The sequence below is a fragment of the Ictalurus punctatus genome, chromosome 1, assembly GCF_001660625.3.
Source record: "Ictalurus punctatus breed USDA103 chromosome 1, Coco_2.0, whole genome shotgun sequence".
Classification (NCBI taxonomy): Eukaryota; Metazoa; Chordata; class Actinopteri; order Siluriformes; family Ictaluridae; genus Ictalurus; species Ictalurus punctatus.
Window position 1 is genome coordinate 28,842,222 of NC_030416.2, and position 25,240 is coordinate 28,867,461.

Sequence of the window (25,240 nt, forward strand, 5' to 3'; positions counted from 1 at the left end):
ACAGCCTTGCAGCTGCATTCTGAACCATCTGGAGATGAGCCAGAGAAGACTGAGGAAGACCCAAGTATAATGAATTATAATAATCTAAGCACGGCGTGATAAAAGCATGAATAACCTTCTCCAAATTTTGGAAAGACAAAAATGTTTTAAGTTTAGAAATAATCTGTAATTGATAAACTATTCTTAACGACAGAATTTATTTGCTTGGTTAAGCATAATTCTGAATACAGAATGATGCCAAGGTTCCTAACCTGGGAAGAAATTGAGGGGAAATGGTTACGAAGCTCATTAATGAGACCATCTCTCAATCTCAGGGGGCCAAAAACAATTATTTCGGTTTTGTCTTCATTAAGTTGGAGGAAATTATTTGTTAACCATTTTTTAATGTCATCCAGACATGGCTGAATGGAGTCACCAGCTTTCAATGGAATGTACAACTGGGTATCATCAGCAGGTAAATGAAAAGGGCCATTGTGTGCCCTAATAATATTCCCCAACGTATGCTGATAAGTTAAAAAAGAAGTGGGCCCAGAATAGATCCTTGAGGTACACCACTAATAATAGGAGCGGAAGATGAGGAGAAATTACCCAACACTACCGAGAAGGACCTGTCCTTAAGATATGAGCTGAACCATTGTAGGGCGGTACCCTTGATACCAAACAGATGCTCTAAGCGCCAAAGAAGTCAAAGGCAGCTGTAAGATCTAGTAGCATCACCACAGTATTTTTTTTTTTTCTTGCATCCACTGCCAGTAAAATGTCATTGGACACTTTTAACAAAGCAGACTCTGTGCTATGATAAGCAGTGAAACCAGATTGTAAAGGTTCCAATAGCACAGCTGAATTTAAAAACAGGAGCAATTGTGACTGTACTACTTTCTCTAGCAGCTTTGACAGAAATGATAGTGTAGAGACAGGCTGATAATTAATAAAGCAACCTTCATCCAAACCCTGTTTCTTAAGCAAAGGTTGAACAATAGCATGCTTAAAACAATTCGGGACCACCCCAGCATTCAAAGATGAATTTATCAACATCTGGATACTGGGGCCAATTTCAGAAAAAGTTGCTTTTATAATCACAGAGGGAACAACATCAAGTGTAGTGGCCGTTATTTTCATCTGGTCAACCAGATCACACAGTTCCTTTAGAGAAACATGTTGAAATTGATCAAAGGAAACCGGTATAGCCAGCGAATTCAGGGACTGGTCTGAGAACTGCGAAGTGAAGGAAGAACGAATGGTAATTACTTTATCGGCAAAAAACATTAAAAACTTCTCACAAGGTGCAGCCGAAGGTTCCCCATGGAATTGGCAACTCGGATTAATAATTGAATTTATCGTGGTGAATAAAACCTTAGGTCTGTGACAGTAGTAATTATAGTGTAGTGTAGTAATTAAATCAGAGAAATACCTAGACCTAGCTGACTTTGCTGCATTCTGAAACTTAAACAAACAAACTTTAAAAAGCTGAAAGAACACAGTTAAATGATCAAAAAGCAGCATGGCGTGGTAAGAGGTGAGGTTGGCAGGAGTGTATGGGATAATTTGCTGCTTTGTGTACTCGTGCATATTCATAGATACGTGCATTCTTTAGGATGGAAGAGATGTCGAGATTTTCATATGCCATTTTGTTTCGGATCTTTTTAATGGCAGTTCCATACACAATTCATTGGAGTTTTTGGCATGACAGCTCATGACTTGACCATTTTTTTGTTTCCAGACCAGCAGGTTTCTGGTGGTGTAGTGGAAACACGATTTCTACCTGAGAACCTGATCTTTTGTGTTGGAAAGATACGGCTCCATCACCTTCATTTGGCATTGTGCACTGTGCACTATTGGTTTGTTCATATTAGCTGTCTGAGTTGAAGCTGAATGCCTCAAGGCATACTACATACCTCACTCTAGGCTTGTGTGTGTGTGTTGAACGTTAATGAGATTAATGAGCAGGACTGCTTGCTGTGTTCACTGCACACCCCTGGCAATGAGAACTCTGCAGCTCTCGGCATGAGACTGAATACATATCGTGTAAACTCAGATCTTGCTCTGTAATATACACATACACAGCTGATAAATGAAAGAAAATAACAACATAAAGTGTCTAAATTATGTGTTTGACTGCCACAAGCCACCAGAACAGCTTCAATGCACCTTGGCACAGATTTTACAAGGGTTGAACACCATTCGTCCAAAAAATATTTGCTGTTTTGATGCTGAAGATGGAGAACACTGTCTAACATGTCAAAATCTGTTCAGTTGGGTTAAGATTTGGTGACTATGAAGGCCACTGCTTATGGTTGATTTTACATCGTTTTCATCTTCATCAAACCACTCAGTGAACGCTCTTGCTCTGTGGATGGGGCAGAGTCATCTTGGAAGAGACCACTTCCATCAGGATAGACATGTTTTCTCATAGGACAATGATGAGTCAGAAGAACTTTGTATTGATTTGCAGTGTCTGTTCCCTCTGAGGTGACAAGTGAGCCCAAAAAATTCCAGCAAAATGTCTCCCAAATTATAATGGAGCCATTGTTTCTTCTTTTAATTTGCCACCTGTCTATATATATATATATATATATATATATATATATATATATATATATATATATGACTGCCAAGTCATCGTCTTCTTTCAGCGTTGCCGTTCCAGCGTTTGTTTGTTTGTTTGTTTTTTTTTTTTTTTTTTTCTTTTCCTCAGCCTGTAGCCCATGCTGTAGTATGTTGGCAGTTTTACTGGCCTCTTGCTGAGTAGCCCATCTGCTTAAAACTAGCTATATCACTGAAATGACTTCTTCATTCTTTTTCATCTCTAAGAATCTCTTTTAGAGGGCAATTTGGTACTGTGGCAATTTGTATTTGCATCTGGTTAATAAGTTTAAGATGATCCTTTTCCTGTTTCCTTTGATTCTGGCATCCTGCAGGCTGCTTCAACTCCAGCGCTCAGTCATCAGTCCAGACTCTGAGATTCCAGATGAGCTGCTGTACGGCCGTGCTGGATACCTTTATGCCCTGCTCTACGTTAACAAGGAGATCGGCCCAGAAACGGTGGATGAGAAGATCATCGCTAATGTGAGCACCATCTTTACTTAAACTTTATACCCAATTTATTGCACAAACTGGTTTAGGCCAAGCAAGGGCACACCAAAATCCTGCCTGAATTAATTAAGTTTTATAAAGCATGGATGTTGGCTTCGGTATTATATGCAATTTATATAATTTATATATATATATATATATATATATATATATATATATATATATATATATATATATATATATATATATATATATATATATATATATATATATATATAAGGGGGTAAAAGTGAGCTAAATCCAAAAAGGGCAAAGCACAAATGGGATTAAGAACAGGTGATAATCAGTGCAACCATTTGAGTGACACAGGATGCGTATGATGCACAAGAAGCGCAGTGGTCTGCATAGGTATGTAGTATGATGAAATCTGGAAAGCGTCAGTCCAATCAATAGGAAACCAGGAGGTGGAGTCAAGGCACATGGATATCGTTGATCATCCAATGAGGAACCAAAGGCAGGAACAATGAACACAGTGATGGGTAGGACCTGAAAGATGGAACACACCCACATACACACATACAGCATGCAGGACAGATAAAATTACAATAAAGTTAGGTAGTAAAGTGTTCACAATATTCACTAGAGTGGCAGTGAGAGTGGCAAATCGTCCACTATATTTTCAGAACCCTGCAAAATCTAGCTCATTTTAGATGTCGGCACACATTTATCTTAAAATTGAAAGCAGTGATGCACTGAAATGAAAATCCTTAGCTAAAACCCAAACCAAAAAGTCAGAATGCATTGACAAATATTGAATGAAGTGTATTTCATTTTCTATTTCCTTATGCATTCGAATGAAAATTATAATTGGCGGGAAAAAAAGTTAAGCATTGAAAAAAGAAAAGGGAAAAAAAAGAAAACATGAATTGTTTACTAATAGTAAAGATTAAGTGTTGCTAGAAATATGATGTGTGCAAAATGGACAAAGGACACTGAACATATATTGCCCAATATGGCAACCCTGAATTTATTGAATCATGACCAGTCAAAAAAAAAAAAAGAGGGAGATTAATTGGCAAATTATAACCACCAGCCCAAAGCCATTAATATTAGTGTCAAGGTCATTTAGACACAGGCCAGGCAAAGCAGTTTGGCAACACCGAAGGAGTTGGTCACTTTTTGAACTTGTCTGTGCAGGAGAGCAAAGGGAATTAAAGCAGTGTAACTACTTTCTTTTTGTTTTTCTAATTTTGTTGACCAAAATGTAATTGCATGTGGGATGGTGTTTTCCTCCTCACTGAACCATATACAATAACGTAAATTAAGCTAGAACAAAAGATAATTATGTTTAAAACGCTTCTCAAGGAGTTTAACTTGCTCGATCCGTTCCAGTCCCCTATACCCCCGAGGCACTTACTGGCACACTGACACATTTGGCTCAGTGGATTGGGAGCTGGACTAGATAAAAGCACAGCTAGCTTGGGACATGTTTGAGATTTCTGTGGCAATACACAATCTACCACCATGCTGTGTGAGGATATGGAAGCGCTGATCTAGAAAGGAGCAAAAAAAATGTTGGTGCTGGAGTAGCTAAGGATTGAGAATCCAAAGACCACGTGATGCTGCTCACAGGTACTGCTTTTTCAGCTTATTCATAACAAAGTGGCTTTCACATTTGAGGGTGTTTTCTTTTTTTTCCCTGCCGCACTTTGAAATGCATTATTTTCAATATAATGCAGGCATGTGGCGTAAGTGCATTTTATTTGCAATTTAACCGAGAAACTGGAAAGCATAAACACTTCTGAGCTGATAAACATTGCAAAACACCTTCACTATTGCAAAGCACTTACAACTGAGTCTCCTTCTGTAAGTATTAAATATGTTAACAACACATTTTTAAACACAGTTTATTATGTGGAGCGTTCACCATACAAGTTCCTGTATATGAACTGTTGCTATAGAAACAATAGTTATAGTGTGTGTGTACGTATATATGTGTGTATAATAATAGTTAACAAAATCAAAATATTAGAATATATTACAATTGGAACGAATGCGTTACAGTATATTAACTGCTTATGTTATATCTGGAACTGTTTTCTGAACCGTGCTGTTATATGAAAAAAATGCACCCCTAAGAAAATTAATAAACACCTTTGTGACCAATCAGATTCGTGAATTCAAGAGCATTGTGGTATAAAATTGGTTAAAGTTACACTCGCTAAAGGGTAGCGTCTATTTTTCTTGACCAGGTATAGTGGGCTCAATATAATATAAGTTGACATAAGGTACCTGTATAGAGAGTCTGTGAGGTAACAGGGACTGTGATGATTTCAGTGCTAAAGGTATGAGTGGAAACCATGTGATTTGGGAAAGAGGAAGAGAAGAGTTGAAAAAGCACAGAGAGAGCAGTGAGAAGAGGGGAGAGGAAAGGGTAAAAAAAAAAAAAACTAGAAGCGAGAGGATGATAAAGACAGAAAAGAAGAGTGAGTGTGCAGTGTGAGTGAGTGAAATGAAGAAATGATGGAGCAACATTATGACTTGTTGCAGCCAGTTATCTGACACCAAGGTGATAAGATGCTTAAATAACTGTGTACTCGGGCAATATTTTACCCGATTTGTAACCCCATGCCTTTTAGTGATATTACATGTAGATGCAATGTCACCATTAACATTAATGAAGTGGTTGAACTTTAAAGTGTAAGAGCAAGAAAATTTCTCATTTGTTGCTTCTTTACATCGGGAAGACCTCCCAGTAGGTCACTTATGTTTTGTGTGAGTCTCTTAGAAAGAGACTTTACTAGATACTGACCTTAATACTGTGTAAAATAAATAAATAACATTTTATGGGAAAAGGGATTACATGGCACATTTTCCCTTCAGTTTATGCATTTGCATAATATTAGTATGAATATTTTTGGTTATAACTACCAAGTGTATTTTGTGTAAACACGGTGTGTTCAAACATTAAGTATTTACTGAACAAGAGGCATGTGCTGCAATTGACTCCTTGCCTATCCCACCAGATAACAGAAGGGGCAGGGCCTGTTGCAGACAAACAGAACAGAAATGGTTACCATTTATGGCAGTGAAGAGTTTGTTGTTAGTGGTGTTTTTGTATCCACCTAAAAACTGCAACTGGTGAAAACTGCAAATTCTATATTACAAAGAAAATACCTAGTATAGTTCATTAGTTAAATCAGCAAGCTAACATTAGATACCATTGCCCCCCCCTCTTTTTAAAAAAGTGGTCATATGATTATTTTCAAAGTACATTATTTTTCTTATTGGGTGTAATAGAATAGGATAACGTTTAAATGATTAAAAAAAAAAAAAAACTTTATTTTTCATATATTGTACATTATTACATACTTTAGCGTTGTTGTGTATATATTGTTGTTGGGCTGCATCATACCACCCCGTCAGTGATTATTTTCCTTTACCAGCACTTCCTGTCATGTTTTATTCCTTACTTGGTACATGTCAATACTTTCCAGTATTATGCCACAGTACTTAGGATGCATTTAAGACACAGTTGGGAAGATGAGAATATGCCATTTTTTTCCATTTCACTTCAATACCCAGTATCAAATTTGTTCATCCATGAAAATCCATGTAGTTTGATAACTACAGTTTGGTGTTCCTAATCTTTGTCTTTTTTATTTGATTCTCTGTCCTCATGTTCCTCACTCTTGCTTCCTCCTGTACTCTCTGGTGGTGCAGTGCTTCTTCGATGACAAAGCTGTTTTGTGGTTATAATTACTTGGCTCTGTATCGTACCGGAAAATAGGCCTGTTGTGGGAGAATGTCATGTTCTTTTCAGTCATCCATGCATAAACTACGAGCTGATTGGGTGGTAAGCTCCGTCTGTGAACACACGAGGTTAATGCTGACTCACGGGAAACCTTCCACTGGGGCTCTGGTTTTAGATTTGTTCCTGGGGTAAAAATCGTAACATGATGATGCATATTTATGACTATTAAACACTGCAGCAGAATTCTTTCTTTGAACTATAATTGCTTGTGGTACTGAGGGATGTTTTCTAAATAACGGATGTTGAATTGCCATTTTAGCATTGATTTAAGTTTCTTCAAAACGAGAGCAAATATACACGTTTCTTAAGTGAACTTAACACCGTTATATGTAACCGTGGTTGTTACATGGCTGGGGGAACCTACAGTATAACTATCATACGATTTCATTTGTTCTGAATTCTTTCCTTTGCCTACTCTGCTTCTCATAGGTGGTGACCGCCATCTTGGAGTCAGGGAAGAACCTGTCCAGAGAAGAGAAGAAGACCGAACGATGCCCGCTGCTCTATGAGTGGCATAAGAAGCAGTATGTTGGAGCAGCACATGGACTGTCAGGCATCTACTACATGCTGATGCAGGTGAGAGGAGGCCTGAGACACTCATAAAACAGCATCTGATCTTTTATTCAGCTCTTAATTAGTAGCTTATTACGAATGAGAAATGCCTGGACTCAATCATGCACGTAAAGACCCCTGAAGGTAGCAGTGCCCTTTTATAATCAAGAACGTGTGTTTGTGTGGCCGTGTGCTAATCCAGTAATTGATTGGAAAATTGCAGGAATGTAGGATAATGAACTGAAGAGGAAAGATACTAATACACACTGTAGTGCAACAGAAAGTGTAGAGCAGTGTAGAGCACTGTAGTGCGGAAATATTGACATAAGCTTAGTTTAGTCTTAAGCTTCCCACATAAAAAGTTGCAACAGCTTATTGTACAGTGGGCCTCTTTAATCTTTCAATAAAGTCCTGTGTAAATGGGTTCATAGGCCAAACCAACCCAAAAAAATCCTGTGAGATTTATGTTTGGGTAATGCTGACTTTCTTTGTACTCACATGCGTATGACGATAGATGCCAATTGACTGTAAATTATTAAGTGTGATTTCAAAGCACGGCTGATTTTCATTGTGATTAAGTTAAGACGACAAAATGACAATTAAATGATTTCCTAAGCGTGTGTGCGCTAAAGCTTCCTGTTATGCAGCTCATCCATTGCAGTGCATCAGCTACCACAGACGTGTACTAACTTCCTCCTTTTATACTCAACATCACTTTTGTGAGGTTGAATATAAAATTAATTGTATAGAATTTAATTAATCAATATAGAATTAATTAAATGGCTAGTCTTATTTGTCTTAATTTATGGCTTTATTTTAGATTGCTTTCGGGAAGAGTGACTTGGTGACTTAGTAGCTTGCACGTTTGCTTCTTCATGGGTTGGGGGTTCAATTCCACCTCTGCCCTGTGTTTGCGGAGTTTGCTTGTTCTCCTTTTCCTCTGGGTACTCCGGTCATGTGGGGGGGAGCTTTTGCAAAACTGCAGTTTCCAAATATGTAAAAAAAAAAAACCCCAACAATTTCCATGGGGTGTATTTGTTTTTTCACATGACTGTATATTCTTTGTATTCAGTTTTCAACAGGATGCACATCTGGATAAATGGAACTTACCATTAACCATATTAGACTTTTGAACTTTGTCCATAGAAAACACAACACTGACACATTCACCGATTGTCAGTTTGATGGAATTATTTTACAACAACAAAATCGGCATTCACAGACTAGCTGAATCCCATCTGGCCAGTGGAAGAATATAGAATATTGGAAGAAACTATTTTAAGACATTGGTGGCATCCTTACTTGACAGGATTAGGTCTGTTAGTAAGTTAAGGTGAAGCATAACCAAATACTATGGAAATAATGACTTTTTTCTGGGTAGCTTATTGTCACTGCAGTTTATGTGGTGAGTTCCAGTTAATTCATTTATTCATCTTCAGCAAGTGCTTTATCCTGGTCAGGGTCATGGTGAATCTGGAGACTATGCCGGGTACACTAATGCATCGCAAGACACTATGCGTACACACATTGACACACTCATTCACACCTAGGGACACTTTAGAGTCACCAATCCACCTAATAGCATGTTTTTGGGAGCTTGGAGGAAACATGGACAAGGGGCGAACATGCAGAACTCCAGACAAACAGTAACCTGAGCCCAGGATGGGACCCTGGAGCTATGAGGCAGTAACACTACCCTCTGTGCCACTAGTCCCAATTAAATTTTACTTTATTTTGAGAATAGCTTGCAGGAGATCATTATGACTGTGACATCAAAATGTGAGATTATGATTGCTGTGACCTAAGGGAATTTGGCCTATGTGTTACCTCGTATTTATACCTGTGTGAAACAGGAAGTCATTGAAACAAGTTACTGTTCCTAGTCACTCAGGTGTACCAAAAAAAAAAAAGAGTAAAATATGAATGGGAATATTCTTCAAAAATTTACTCATATGAATTCACAGGGGTGCCAATAATTGCTGTGCACCTATATTTAACAATATATATATATATTTTTTGGATAAACCCATGTTGTGTTTGCAATTGTTTGACATCCATGAGAGCAGAGTATTTTTTTTTTGTGATTTCTTTTAACAAATGGTCAAAAAGGTAAACAGTAAAGACAATTTTCCCCAGCCTTCTTTGCTCATTTTTACCAAGCGTGCCAATATGTATTTATGATAATGTAAGCCAGTGTGATTTAATTGATTTATTTATAGCCCCGGAGTCTTTCCTGAAGGTCACAGAAATGAAATGGCAGTATATGAGCACATAAGAAGCTTTTATTAACTGTCTCTTTACATATGCACGTAGTCCTCATTTTTAAAGTTATTGGACCGTTCAGTGTAACTTGGGTCATAAATCATGACTGATGTTCCAGCAGTCATCCAGGTGGTGAAGTGCGGCTTTTTAAATGTGGAATTTACTGATTTTTCTATTTCTTTTTATTGCTCTCTCTCTCTCTCTCTCTCTCTGCTTTGAAAACAATGCACACAGCAGGGCCCAGAACACATGCATTACTGTTCTCAGGAGAATTCTGCAGCTCTCTAATGCTAATGCTTTATTGTGCTGTGTAATGCAGAATATCTGATGAAGGCATTTGTTGTGTCTCGGATTCTGTTCTTTGTCGAGCATCATGACCCAGGCTGGCTTCTGGAATATCCCTAAAGATTATCATCCCAGGTTACACTGCATGATTCAATACTATGTGCATATGTAAAGAGACAGCTAATAAAAGCTCCTCATGCACTCAAACACTGCCATTTCATTTCTGTGCCCTTCAGAAAAGACTCCGGTGCTATAAATAAACAATCACTCTGGCATAAAATAATCATAAATACATATTTGCCTGGGCAGAAGTTGTTTAAATGATGCAGCCAGCACAGTCTTGCCTGCATGATGTTCAGACTTTATTCAAGTCGGTGATAAACATGTAGATTTAATCAAGAATACTATGCATAATTCAATATTCTGGGCAGACCCCCCACATTCCTATTATTATTATTATTATTATTATTATTATTATTATTATTATTATTATTTTTTTTTTTCCCCTTTAATTTTAAACCACTACTTTATAAATAATACGATCTCAACTTAGTTCACCTGTTCAGTTATTTGGAAAACCCTGGTGAATAATTTATGTACGTACTTTTTAAGACATCACTCGCGTTCATGGAACACGGGGCGTAAAATGGAAAAACGCAATGGAGTAGACTCCAGTCCATCTCAGGACATTTTTAAGATATCTATTCACATTTACCCGAGTATTAATGTTTACTATATATATAATATATTCTACAAGTTTTAATCCTGCAGTTTTGTTGCTTTATTAGCACATACACTATATGGCCAGAAGTACAGTATGTGGGCACTTGACCATCACACCCATACGTGGTTCTTAATGGTAAGGATAATCAGTCTTTATTTAGTACGTATTTACGTTACAGCACAGTGAAATTCTTTTCTTTGCAAAACCCAAGCATGTTAGGAAGTTGGGGTCAGAGTGCAGGGTCAGCCATGATACAGTGCCCCTTGAGCAGAGAGTGCCCAACAGTGGCAGCTTGGCAGTGCTGGGGCTTGAACCCCCGACCTTCTGATCAGTAACACTGAGCCTTAACCTCCCAAACCACCACTGCCTCCGTTCTTCCACAAACTGTTGCCACAAAGTTGGAAGCCCACACTTGTACAGAATTACTTTGTATGCTGATGTATTGCAATTTCCCTTTAATGGAATTAAGAGGTCCAAACCCGTTCTAGCATGATGGTGCCACAGTGCACAAAGCGAGCTCCATGAAGACATGGTTTGTGAAGTTTGGTGTGGAAGAACTCGAGTGTCCTGCACAGAGCCCTGACCTCAACCCCACTGAACATCTTTGCAATAAACTGGAACACCGACTGCACCCCAGACCTGCTCAACCAATATCAGTGTCTGACCTCCCTAATGCTCTTGTGACTGAATGATCACAAATCCCCACAGCCACACTCCAAAATCTAGTGGAAATCCTTCCTAGAAGAGTGGAGGTCATTATCAAAGCAAAGAGGGAGTAAATCTTTAATGGGATGTTCAAGAAGCACATGTGTGTGATGGTCAGGTGTCCAAAACTTTTGGCCTGTGTATGTATTGTCTTGAATGGTTCCTCTGGTCGTTCCTATTGAGCATGTGGTCCAATTTTAGTTTCCCCTCTCACAACTTTAGTTCCAACCTGCAATTAGTTCAGGTTTACTGTTTGATACTCGAAAATAGAAGAAAAACATATCGATGTGGTTTCATCTTTTCCAGTCCTATATGACTGCTCATTAAGTCTGTGTATAGAGACATTAGGAATAAAACGAAATGAACTGGAAAATGAACTCCTCTTTTTTTTTTTTAATGTGCAGCTGAAAAAGCTGTCTTTGCTTATGTGGCCTGATTACTGACATGCATGCATAAGTGTAGCTCTCTAACCTCCAGTGTGTGACTGGTCATTTGAACTCTGATTTAAACCCTGGAGCTCTCTAGTTTCTTTTAATGGCACTTTCAGAGCTGCTACTGCAAAACCAAACAACGGCTATAATGAAAATCTATGAGGGAGGGAGGGAGAGAGAATGTGTGTTCATGTTCGTTCTTGCATGGGAAGGTGAAAACGTAATGAGGTGATTAAATGATGTGTGCACTGCTGTGTTCAGTCAAGAGAGGAGAAGTCTGCATGCATGTGTTTTTTATTGTGCCGTTTTTTGCCTCCTATAGCGAACCACATTGACAAGGTGCAATCGCCAGCTTTCCTGATGGCAGAATTTCAGGAAGATAACGCACATACATTTTATTTCTTTTCTTTTCCTCCACTTCCTCTCTTATTCTCCATCCACCCCCACCCTTTATAACTTCCTTCCAAATTATCGATCTGCTCACATAATGGGACAGTTCCAGCTTCTTCAACGTCCGCGAATGCGGATGAATTGTCGGCTGCTATCAATAAAGTCAGCCTACTTGTAGCGTTCAGAAGCAAAGCATGGTATTCACAAATAACACCTCGGAAACACCCAGTGGATCGTCTTAGGATCGTGTCGAAGGCAAGAAATGAATTATTAATAAGAGTCATAAATTGTTATGCTTGAACGTCATCCCATAAATGTAAGTTAAGGTAGATGAAGTGGTACACACACACACACACACACACACACACACACACACATGCGGACCTCACACAGAGCCTGTGAGCTGATTGGGTGGAGCTCATGCATGGTTGCTAAGGCGATAGGACCGTGCGTAATGGTGACGCAGATGGACATGCGCCACTGCTCATAATAATGCATTGTTTTGTCTTTGTAATGGTTCAGGGTATGTGTGTTGTATGAGATTTGCTTGAATTCAGCCTCTTTGTTTGTATAGCTCAATTGTATGACAATTGACAGAACACAATATAGTGTCAGGGTGGAAAGGTCAGCCTTTAGAGCACCGTATGAATTTGTGTATGCTACTGCAGCGGTAGCTTATGTGTTCTAAACAGACGTAGCATCACTGATGTTTTTGAGAGGAGGTTTACTGTAATTCCCTGTGAACGGTGCTCAATTGTTCCTGATTAGTGTCAACAATATTGAAATTGGTGTGCGTCGTAACCAGCAGTGCTGTCAGCAGTGGTACCTGCAGCAGCTGTGCCAACATTGGTAGCCCGTTTTCAATGCCGTCTGCGTAGAGAGTGTTCTGGCAATGCAGTGAGATGGCACACAGCTGCTCTGTGCAAGCAAGACTGAGCGCTCATCTCACACCTTCGACTGCTCGCACAGCAGTATGCCATTATTCTTCGAGGAAGCCTTCGGCAGTGCCTCACACCCAAGCCTGGTCCTTTATTTATTTTTTTTTTACATCCTTCCAACCCTGAAGAACAAAACCAGTAAAAGCTCTGCAAAAGCAGCAGTAGTGGAGAGTGAGGGCAAAAGCTGGGGTTTTGGTTCCAACTGAGCTGCTTTTCTGTCAGCAAATGCCTCTGTGTACATGTACTAGACTGCACAATAAATAACATTTTGGGTATGGAAATGGTTTCTCAGTGGTTAAGGCTTTGGACTGCTGATCGAGAGATTGAGTTCAAATCCCAGAATTTTCCTTGAGCAAAACCCATAACTTTGAACTGCTCAGTTGTGTACTGTCTCAGTTATAAGTCGCTTTGGATCAAAGTCACTTTGTTTCCTATCAACTCATTTCCTATGACTCATTTCCTTTCAAATCCTATTGATTCATTTGAGATGAGTTGTTGTTTCCAACAGGAACATGCTGGAAATGGTTAAGGAATTAGTTCTGGTTTTCTTCTGTTGATCTGATCTCCTTCATGACCTTATTGTATGACTTTTTCTTATCACAGCTAATGTTGCACATTTTTCTCTTCCACTGAAAAGCTCCCTGCTTTTATCGCTCCAAACCATTTCTCATTGGAAGTTGAATCATTGGTCACCCCCCCCCCCCCCCCCCCCCCCTCTCTCTCTGTGTGTCTCTCTAGCCCACGGCTAAGGTTAATTCTGAAATTCTGACTGAGTTGGTCCGGCCAAGTATAGATTATGTACGGCACAAAAAGTTCCGCTCGGGCAACTACCCATCATCCCTCAGCAATGAGACCGACAGACTGGTGCACTGGTGCCACGGAGCGCCTGGCGTGGTTCACATGCTCATCATGGCACGTAAGGTGAGTGACAAACAGATTCCCAATCCTTACACATACAAAGCACAGTGTGTTTATTCTTTAACATACACACAATGGAGAGAGATATTCATGCAAGAGGAAGCTTCTTGAAATGTTTTGAAATTCAAATGGACTTGCTTAATGAAATTTTTAAGCAAATTTGTTACAATTGAATGATGAACTGTGTAAATAATAATTTTCACATGGCCTTCCTGGAGTTACAGGTCCCTATATCTGTCTTTTTGTTTCACTCAGGGGTTGTTTAAAAGATAAGCGGCAATGTTTTTGGCCGTAATGATGAATATCAGCTATAGGCACAGGGAGATAATCAGAATGATTGATGAATGCAAAAAAAGATGATTCTGAAGATGGATGACCAGCAGTGAACAGGATTCAGACTCAATAATGTAATAACTCATTCAGTTCCCACATCCTAGGTTTTAAACCTGTAGATTTATTAACGAGGTCAGGACGTCCCAATACCGCTCACTGAATTTCAATGCCTCCTGTTTTTCTCTAAGAATACCACAGTGCCATCTAGTGGTTGAGTTACACATGAACACACTATATGGTTTAACATAAACATAGCACTACGTTCTAGATCTACCAACAAACCAGTGGCTAGATTTTAAGGCAAGGTGTTTCTATGCTGAAAATGAAAATGATGATAAGAGATGGCTTGTTATGGGCTAACGTGAGCAGCATACAGGATTATGCATCAGTGCCTCTGTGATCTCATACATGTCCTTTTACTAACATTCGTCACAGTCATAGTGAGCTTAACGTTGTTTGAGTAAAACAATTTCTCTTATCTGGCATCCAGAGGAATTTGAACTGAAATGGACTTTTTATCGCAGCTAATATGCACCTGCTCCAGTAAAAATTAAATAATTAAATGAATAAATCAATCTTGCCTGCCTTTGCTTCTCATGAACAGATGGGCCATTTGCTTGCATGTTCATTTTCTCCTTCTCTCTTTCTCTCTACTGTCTCTGACAAAATTGATAACGCCTAAGAGCAGTTAGGGGAAATCAAGCATGTGCTATATTTGGAAACTGCATTTCCTCAGTAGCATGTTTAACTCTGCAGTTCTGATAAATTACGCTGTGCTATTCAGCTGTCACTTGAAAGCCAGAGTCAGATGTCTAAGGAGGCATTTTGAGACTAGGTTTACACCCACCACAGTCACAAGCTTCTTAAAATGTAGGCACATTCTTGCGTTACGTTTTCATGTTATGGTAACATTATTTTATTTATTTTTGTTTTTTAAATTTTATTATAATTATTGGTTTCTCAATATACAGTGTATTTAAAATTTTATTAACCTACCTGGTGGCGTATGCTCTATATGGCCAAAAGTTTGTGAACTCCTGGCAGTCACTCCAATATGAGGTTCTTCCCCAAACTGTTACCAGAACGTTGGTAGCACACAGTTGTCTTGGAAGTCTTTTGTATGCTGTAGCCTTACAATTATTATTATTATTTTTAAATAAATCTGTCTTTTGTTTGCAATTGTTTATCCATGAGAGCAGAGTATTTTTGTGAATTTTTAGAACAAAAGATCACAAAGGTTAAACAATACAGACAATTTTTCACAGCCTGCTTTGCTTGTATTTACCAAGGGTGATAATATTAGTGAATGAGGTTCTCCCCCAAACTGTTGCCACAAAGTTGGAAGGACACAGTTATCTAGGATGTCTTGGTATGCTTTAGTTTTATAATTTCCCTTCACTGGAACCAAGAGGCCCAAACATGTTCCAGGATGATGGTACCCCTGTGCACAAAGCGAGCTCCATGAAGACATGGTTTGTGAAGCTTGGTGTGGAAGAACTCGAGTGTCCTGCACAGAGCCCTGACCTCAACCCCACTGAACACCTTTGAGATGAATTCTCACCCAACGTCAGTGCCTGACCTCACTAATGCTCTTGTGGCTGAATAGGCACCCGCTCCGAAATCTAGTGGAAAGTCTTCCCAGATGAATGGAGGTTATTACATATCCAGCAAAGTGGGGACTAAATCTGGAATGAAATGTTCAACAAGCACATACTGTGTAGGTGTGATTGGTCAGATGTCCACATACTTCTGGCCATGTCATGTTTGAAATGCTGCTATAATGATAAAGAATATGCTTATTTTTTAATTTAATACACTTGGTAGTGTTTGATTGTTTGAGATCATTGTGGAAGAGTAATGATTTTATAATTGTAGAGGAGGTCTGGTTCCTGTCTCAAGGGGATTTTCATTGTCTCGGTCACGTCTGGCTTGCGTATCAAGGATCTAAAGCTGCGTCTGAATTTTTCTGCTTTGAGACAATGTTCATTTTATTTTAACTCGGATGATCAGCAGGATTCAGGGCGACCATCATACACTGTATCTCCTGCTCTGTATTCTTAGGTAGGGTACATATGAAAGATAGATCAGACTAAGGTAGTTGGATAGCTACCACATAACATATGCTGTCTCTCAGCTCGCATGGCATTGAATAACCGAGTGTGAAATGAAATTAGGGCTTAATTAAGAGTAGTTGAAAGAAATAATTGCTTGTGGCTGGTGATCAGCTGTTTGTGCATTTTTTGTGTGTGTGTGTTCTCAGGTGTTTAAGGATGAGAAGTATCTGAAGGATGCGGCAGAGTGCGGTGAGGTGATTTGGCAGAGAGGTTTACTGCGCAAAGGCTATGGCATCTGTCATGGCACCGCCGGCAACGGTTACGCTTTCCTCTCCCTGTACAAGCTCACACAGGAGCAGAAGTACCTGTACCGTGCCTGCAAGGTATACAGCAAAATACTGAGAGAAATTGTTTGTGTGGGTGTTCTGCTCAGCAGATGCTGTTCAGTTTGATTTATATTTATGTAGATAGATCAGTGTTGCAATTATTTTGTCTGGATTTTTATTTTTATTTCTGCTCCGCCCACTCCGCCAAGGGCTGAAGGCAGGCAGCACAGCTCTGAGAAAGCGATGACATTTTAGGTGATACATGATCAGTCTTTCTCTCTCCAGTTCCAAATTCAAATAACACCTTCACACTGCAGCACTACCCCCCCCCCCCCCTTCTCCCACTTTCACGTGCAGTTCATTCAGCTCCTCTGAGTGTAAACTGTGGGAAAACTGCCATTTTTGTGGAGTTATTTTCCACACATTTAAAAAGCACCTCGAGTCAGACTGAACACTGAAAATTTGTGCAATATACACTTACCGTTCACTTTATTAGGAACACACATACAACTGCACGTTCATGCAGTGATCTAATCAGCCAATCAGGTGGCAGCAGCACAATGCAAAAAACACCTTCAGATCAAAAGGTTTTTAAGATCATGAGAAACATTTCAGTCAAATGTCTCCAAACTTTTGACCGGTAGTGTACATCTTTTATTTATTTTAATATTTGTTAATAGTTAATATACATTAATATTTATATATTTATTTATTTTTTTAGAAAGTACAGTACATTTTCATGGTACCGTCAGTACTGTTTATTTTTGTAGTAAAGTTCAGTAATATATTACTTCAGTATTTTCATTCAGAACTATCAAAACTATCGGTTTCTTTCAAAACTATTTGTTGATTAATCGGTTAGTGGCAGGTACTGCCCAACTTGATTATTGGTATTGGTAAAATCTACTCAGTCGACCCCTACACACCCAACAGTCTCTAGAGTCTACACAGAAGGGTACGAAAAACAAAGAACATTGAGCGAGCGACAGTTCTGTGGGTGGAAATGACTTGTTGATTGAGAGATAAGAGGAAAATAGCCAGATTGGTTCAAGCTGCCAGGAAGGATATAGTAAATCATATAATCACTCTTTACAACCACTGTGAACAGAAAAGCTATGTGTATGTATATGTATGTATGTGTGTGTGTGTGTGTGTGTGTGTGTATGTGTGTATATATATATATTATATTATATTATATTATATTATATTATATTATATTATATAAAAAAACTGAGACATATTAAGAAGTTGCCTATGGACTGAAGAACGTTATCAGTTGTCCGGTTAATTTAGACAGGAAAGTAACAGAGGTGGTAACCACCTGATGCTAAACATTGTCCATTTTCCTTATGACTTTACAAATACATGATCTACAGAGAAATGTACTATCATGTTTGAAAATGTAGTGAGTAGAAACTAGGTTTTTATTTTTTATTTTAAATAAGTCAGCGGTGAAAAAATAACTGAAGCAGATTTTTTTAGCACTAGACTTAAGTATGGTAAAGTATTTGAAAATTCAATATTCAAATACTTACACTGTATTTTTATATTTTTTGATACTAATTTTTTATATTGTTTTTATATTGTTATTTGACCTTATATTGTTATATTGAACTTATAATTTTCTTTCTTTTCAGTTATTTAAAAAAAAGTGTGTGTGTGTGTGTGTGTGTGTGTGTGTGTGTATATATGTATATAATATATTATATATAATTATATATAATATATATAATTTTGGAGCACATTATGTGATCAGTGTGTGGGTATATATATTTTTTATAAAGTAATTTTTTGATGGTTTCGCCCAACACTGTGGCAACATTGTGTACAACAACCTCCTGGATCAGATGGTTTCCTAAAACATTATGCATGCTGAAGCTCACAGCAGAACTGCTCTCCACACTGACTCTCTATCCCTCTCACTACTGAGGGACAGAGGAGGAGCTGAGAGGGGAATACAGAGTGTCCTCTTCTAGTGCAAAGCCACATTCCTGCTAGAACACTGATAATTACTGCAGTCTACCCAAAGTGCCATGTAATGAAAGCATAATGGACTCTGCTGTTCCCACATCATCACAGCAGCCTTTTATAGCTGGAGTCATTTTCTAGCACAAATGAATCACCAGCTTTCATCTGTTCCTTGGTTTACTTACTGACTCCTGGTTGAAGCGAAGAACTCCAAATGCGAGGCACATCAGATGTTCCTGAAAAGGTGAAACAAAAATTGCCTCGCCTTATCCAAACAGTTTGATTGCACTAATTATTCGGGTGTTTATTTTTATTCAAGCAAGAATTTTATGTGAAGACACGGGTACAGGTCTTAATTTCAACTTCATACTTTTAACGCAAGCTAAAAATGACTAGGTAACAGGGGTGTACACACCATAAATGTGTAAGCTAGCCCATCGTTCAAGTAAAACCTCATGTGCTGCCCAGTCTTGTGTTTTGGTGGTTCAAAAACATGATTGTATACTTTAGCTACCACATTTTAGCTTAATGTAATAACATGTGGTGAGCTAGTTTTGTGATGTAGAACCCTCCAAAAACATTTGGCTTGGAGCTGTGGTGTTTTCTCTTAACTTCGCGTATAAAATATCAGTCCCTCCAGGATTCTGCAGATTTGCGGTCGCACAAATTAACGCGAAATCAAGCAAGCTTTGTTTTGTCTGCAATTGTTTGATATACATGAGAGCAGAGAATTTTTGTGACTTTTTGAACAAAAGATCAAAAGGTTAAACAATAAAGACAAATTTTCACAGCCTTCTTTGCTCCTATATTTAAATTAAAATGAAAAAAGGAGTAGGTTTTGTTTTTATTTGTATGGTTTCTTACTTGTTCACAGAATCATACACTAATAGCTCGTACACAAGATCTGCTCATCCCAGGCACATGGGAGGATAACAATAGGAGGATTTCAATGTAAATATTTAATCTAGAAATACACCTCTATGGATTTTCCATTGATCTCTGTTGGACCCTATTAGTAACAGAGCAGGTACTGTTTCCTAATGCATATCATATTTACATTTTTTTTTTTTTAAACAATTAAAAAAAAGAAACTGACTTCTTACCAGTTAAATCTCTCATTGCCTATGAACAGCACACAAACAATCCTATGCAACAGTTATGATATAGTGTATGTTTAGCGTATAGCTTTTTAGTGTAAAGAATTTTGTTCTCATGGTAAATTTAGCATTTTCCCATGCAGTTGGCTTTCTTGGATCATTGATTCATAGTTGATCAATACTTTTTCACAATATTTTCGTATACAATATAGGTTTTTTTTTGTTTGTTTGTTTTGTTGTTGCTTGAGTTGTTACTGACTTTTACTGGCTGATTTTTGATTTGCTTCTAGGGGCTTAGTGGTAGTAGAAAGCTTGTGTATGCAGGTTTATGCACTCGCATACAAACCACTGTGATGTTATTTATCCCTTCTTGTTGTGTATGTGTTTTAGTTTGCAGAGTGGTGTCTAGACTACGGGACGCATGGCTGCCGTATTCCAGACCGACCGTATTCCCTCTTTGAAGGTAAAGTTTTTGTATCCGTCTCTCATACACGTCACCCGCAAATTATGTTCGAAGCACCTGACCTTAAATATCTGCTCTCTAAAAAGTGAGTCGGCGAAATGATTGCCATAATTACTGTGACTCATTCAACCCAGACAGCCTTCTGCAATTGTATTGATGTTTTTATTTATTTAACAAAAACCAGTTACGAAAACGTTATTAGGCGTTTTTTTTTTTTTTTTTTGCCTGTGTGCTTATCCATAAAGACACATGCCCTCTTGTTTAACTCATCTGTAATCAGACCTAGTCATTGTCTGGGAGAAAATGACAGACAGACAGAGGTTTCTGTAAACTCTCCTTTGTCTGGTTTATGTCTTTCTGCACGCTAAACTATCATCAGTAATGAAATCCTGGGTTTTATACTCGTGGGCTGAATGCAGTAAAAAGACAGTCTGTACACTCATTAGGCAGAATAGAGCGAGTAGAAATGGAAGAGGAGTAGACATCAGCCTTTTAAAAAGTCAATAACCGAGTGTTTGCCAATATAAAATGAAAAGAAGCTTGCTCTTTAATAACAAGACTAGGAAGACTAGAAAATGTATTATTGTTCTCAATTTCAGACTACATTACACACTCACAAATAGCCCGTCATCATGGCAGGTTCAATTTAAACACGAACCATTATTATTGTTACAGCCCTTTTTCCAAGTACCAAACTGAAGCTATTATATTTTTATTATATAATACAGCAGTGGGTAAGGTTTCTCATCAGGCACGCTGGATCTGAGAAGGCTTCTTCAAAAACTTTCCGAATGCACTTCACCCTTGTTAAGGGGATGATAAGCAGGTGCTACATGACCCTGAGTCTGTCCACATGGCACCACAGTGGCACTCTGGGCTGACTGCCAGCCTGCCATCTAACTCCACTCCAGTCTCAAAGAGTTGGCATCCAGCACCATGTATCTGCTGCCTCACCTTATTGTTGCCATAGTAACACCCTTTTCTGCTCCGGAGTCCGAGTAGTGGTGGCCTCTGATTGGTGGAGCGGTTCCTCTCGGTAGTTTCAGTGTGGCTAGCAGTAGACATGAGCCTCGGGACACATTCCCACACACACACACACACACACACACACACACACACACACACACGTGTAATGCTCCCACAGTTTTCGTTCAGTGTTACCTCAATGTGCTGGATGATCATGTACTGACTTGTTGATCATTTTTAGTGCAGGAAAAATAAATATGCTCACTGGCCACTTTAATAGGGACACCGTTCACATGCGCATTCCTGCAATTATTGAATTAGTCAATGGGCTACTTGCACTCCTATCGTATCATTGGGCACGTTAGCTCGCGGGTTGTTTTGCATCACTAGGTATTTTCTTAACTTCATAGTTGTTTATGTATGATGAAGCCTACAGTCTAATTCAGTTCACAGGTTCATATCAAACGTCAAAATGGGGATTTTTATGGGATATTCACACACATTTCTATAGAGTATACACAAATTGGTGCAGTTCTGTGGGCGAACAAGCCTTGTTGATGAGAGAAGTCCACCATCCTTCCCATAGACTGTTCACACTCGATACCAGAAGAATAATCCAGCCTCCCATGTTACAGAGCCACATTTGTGCTTTCGTTTAACAAAGATAATAGTTAATGACTCTTCACACCTACTGCAGTTCTGCAGCACTCATCTAGCCATATGTACAGCAAAAAGCTGAGTGTGTAGAATACTTATTATTATTATTATTATTATTATTATTATTATAGTAATGTGTGTTAATATAGTAATGTATATTAAGGTGTATTAAATACATGTTCTTTTTGTAGTATTGTTCAGCCATGACCAAAAAGGCGTTTGAAAATCTCTACTAGTTGTCAAATTTCCAGCTGTTTTCTTTTGTTAGACCTTCCAGCATTAAATAATGATCATGTTTTCCTTATTGCCTTAAAGCCAAATCATTATATCAGTGTAGTTTTGGTATATGGTTTAATCTGTCATTATGTGACAAAACACAGATCTGGTGTGCCTTCAAGCAGATTTTCTGAAACCAAAGGCTTTGTGTCTTCCTCTCTCTCACAGGAATGGCTGGCGCGATCCACTTCCTCTCAGACCTCGCCCAGCCAGAGGGTTCTTGCTTCCCTGCCTTTGAACTTTGACCTGGGCTTCTGGGCGCACTGACTTTTACTTTGAACAGTTCTGAGACTGTGAAAGCTCTTCTGGCTCTTCCAGCACTGAACAGCATCACTGAACTTGTGCAGACGCAAAACAAACAAACAAACAAACAAACAAAAAAAAAAAAACACCTCCTGCCTATAACTTTAAGCCACATTGAGTTCTCACTGTCGTTTCCAAGTCTTTGCTCCTTCTGTGGTATAATTTTAAATATAATTTTTACTGTAAAAATGATCTGTGTTGCCATCCACGGCACTGTTTAATGTTTTCACTTCCAAAGCTTAGCATTCAGTTGAAATGGGGTCTTTGTGCTGCATGCTTGTGTTCTGAATGTATTGCACTGCCTCAGTTGACCTTGTCTTTGTCTCGTGTATTTCAGTCCTGTCTTTGTTGTCTATGCATGGGGATGGCTGAAATGAGCTTGTGTACGCTTTAGCAAAAATTATTGACGTCTGTAATATCAGTTAAGCGTCCACAATGGCTTGGGTGTCACTCTGTCTGTATGATGAAACTGTGTTTTTGAGGTTGATAACTCGGTGAAAGATTGTGAGAAAAATGAAGCAAACCTTTCCATTAAATATCATTTCATTAGGCAATGATGTTATGAATGTTACAATAAATTGGACTCCTTTAACTGAACCACATGTGACTGCATTTAAAATCTATTATATTGAGAACAAATCACAAGGGCTTGGCATGATGCCATTACCACCCCGTTGATTATTTTCCTATAACAGGAAGTCTTGAAGTAGTTTATTCCTATTCCACAGCAGTTTGCCACCAAGTGTTATTTTTGGCTAAAAAAAAAAGTGATACTTTTTGTCTGTTTATAATTACATGTAATCTTGTGAAACATCCCCAAACAGTTATTGTTGTCATGTTACAGAGAACATGTAAAGCCCTGAACACTTAGTTACAGCTTCACCTCTAACGGTTACAAAGCCTCGACACTGGAGACTCCTTCCCAAAATCTCATGTCAACATCTCCTTCTGATCAGTTGGAATGGAGAATTCAACAGCTTTGTGAGGTAACAGGAAACAATGCCTGCAGTCTTTTTATTATTGAAAATATTGATGATAATAATAATAATAATAATAATAATAATAATAATATTGTCTATTTGAATATAACAGATGAAAACTCAATTAAACTCTGAAATTATTACACATAAGGGACAGATGGTTGATGAGATAACGGATAGAAAGAAATACTTAAGCAGTTGGAAATCCCATTAAGTACAGTGAAAAGTTTTAAAAGTCTGGCGCAGTTGAAAATTTGCCAGAAATGAGGTGCGTGAGTATACTGACCTCCTGCACAGTGAGAAGGATGGTGAGGGATGTGGGGAAAAAAGATCAAAGATTACAGTTTCAGAATTGTTTCTTGAGGAGGAGCAAGTTAGAAAACTATTAGATGCTACCTTAGTAAAAACAAGCTGTTTGGACGTGTTGCGCAGAAGAAACCCTTCCTGAGAGCAACATGCAAACTGCAGAACCTAAAACTCGCCAAGAGTGATTGGAAGTACAAATGGATCTGTGTTGTGGCCAAAATCAAACTTAAAAAAACCCCCAAACAATTACCCTCCTTCATATTTCATTGAATGTTGCGTTAAGTGTGATATTTTGTTTTTTTTATGGGTTTTTATATGTGGTGGTATTTTCCTAAAGGTTGCTCATTAATAGCGAAGTCCAAGGTCGACTAAGGAGGGCTGCTGGTAATTAACAGGCGTATTTCGACTTTTATTTAACAGTTAACAGTCCTTAGTCAGCCTTGGACTCTTGGCTTTCACTATTAATGTCCAATTTTCAATTTAGTTTTCAGTTAGATTTTCAGTTAAAACCAACTGGCCACTCAAGAGGTCTTAAAATGGAGAATAATTCTGAACAAACATTATATACTTCTTAACTCCAAGTGGTAAAGGATTTAATTACTGTGACTAATTCAAGTCTGATCTATGAGGGTGAGTCAAATGAAAACCTTTACTATTTAAATTATTATTTTTTAAATTGTTTATTTCAAATAGGTGTCTCAAAGTTGTCATGTTTAAGGTTGCAGTAGATGGGGGACATGTAGTACATATTTCCTTTTGCAACTACAAATGTACTGTTTCTCTAATTTATTACACACTTTTAAGGCAAGATCATGTGACTCAAATTCATGTATGGTGATGGTGTTGTGGCATCATAGTCACAGTAATGATCACATATATTTGAAAACATATTCTGGACTTTTACCTCTATTGAACATTGTAGAATACTTCTAAGTTTAGTTTTAAATAAGGATCCAGACCAGCATGAACATCAGGAGGCATCATCATAAACACTCAGGCAGGATTATTAGTATTCCAGTAGTTTGCGAGTCTTTAGTTCAGAAATCAGTGTTTTCAGTTGTTGTTGCAGTACAGTGGGGTTCAAAAGTCTGAGACCACATCAATTTAAAACTGGAAATAAATAGTGTGTTAGAATTTAGAAAATTCTAAAGAAAAAAATATATGAAAAAGCAAATATGCAACATCTTGAGTGTCATCAAGATGTAGTAGAATTTCTAGGTCCCTATTTAAATGTAAGCAAATTTGATATTGACCATGTTGACTCCTTTGTATGGGGGCACGGTGGCTCAGTGATTAGCATGTTTGTCTCGCACCTCCAGGGTTGGGGGTTTGAATCCCACCTCTCCCCTGTGTGCATGGAGTTTGCTTATTCTCTCCATGCTTCTGGGGTTTCCTCTGGGTACTCTGGTTTCCTCCCCCAGTCCAAAGACATGCATTGTAAAGTGATTGGTATCTCTAA

General features: G+C 38.4%; 1 protein-coding gene across 2 annotated transcripts in view; it reads left to right on the plus strand.

Moving 5' to 3' along the window:
• Positions 1 to 23,092, plus strand: part of lancl2 (LanC lantibiotic synthetase component C-like 2 (bacterial)) — a 36,619-nt gene extending 13,527 nt beyond the window's left edge. The window contains exons 5-10 of one of the 2 annotated variants that reach the window (XM_017479434.3): positions 2,919 to 3,066; positions 7,277 to 7,423; positions 13,873 to 14,055; positions 16,646 to 16,822; positions 20,221 to 20,293; positions 22,361 to 23,092. In XM_017479434.3, the coding sequence (XP_017334923.1) occupies positions 2,919 to 3,066; positions 7,277 to 7,423; positions 13,873 to 14,055; positions 16,646 to 16,822; positions 20,221 to 20,293; positions 22,361 to 22,437 (805 nt within the window). In that variant the 3' untranslated portion in view covers positions 22,438 to 23,092. The remainder of the gene's footprint in view (positions 1 to 2,918; positions 3,067 to 7,276; positions 7,424 to 13,872; positions 14,056 to 16,645; positions 16,823 to 20,220; positions 20,294 to 22,360) is intronic. The other variant, XM_017479437.3, reaches the window with a different exon arrangement.
• The last annotated feature ends 2,148 nt before the right edge of the window (positions 23,093 to 25,240 follow it).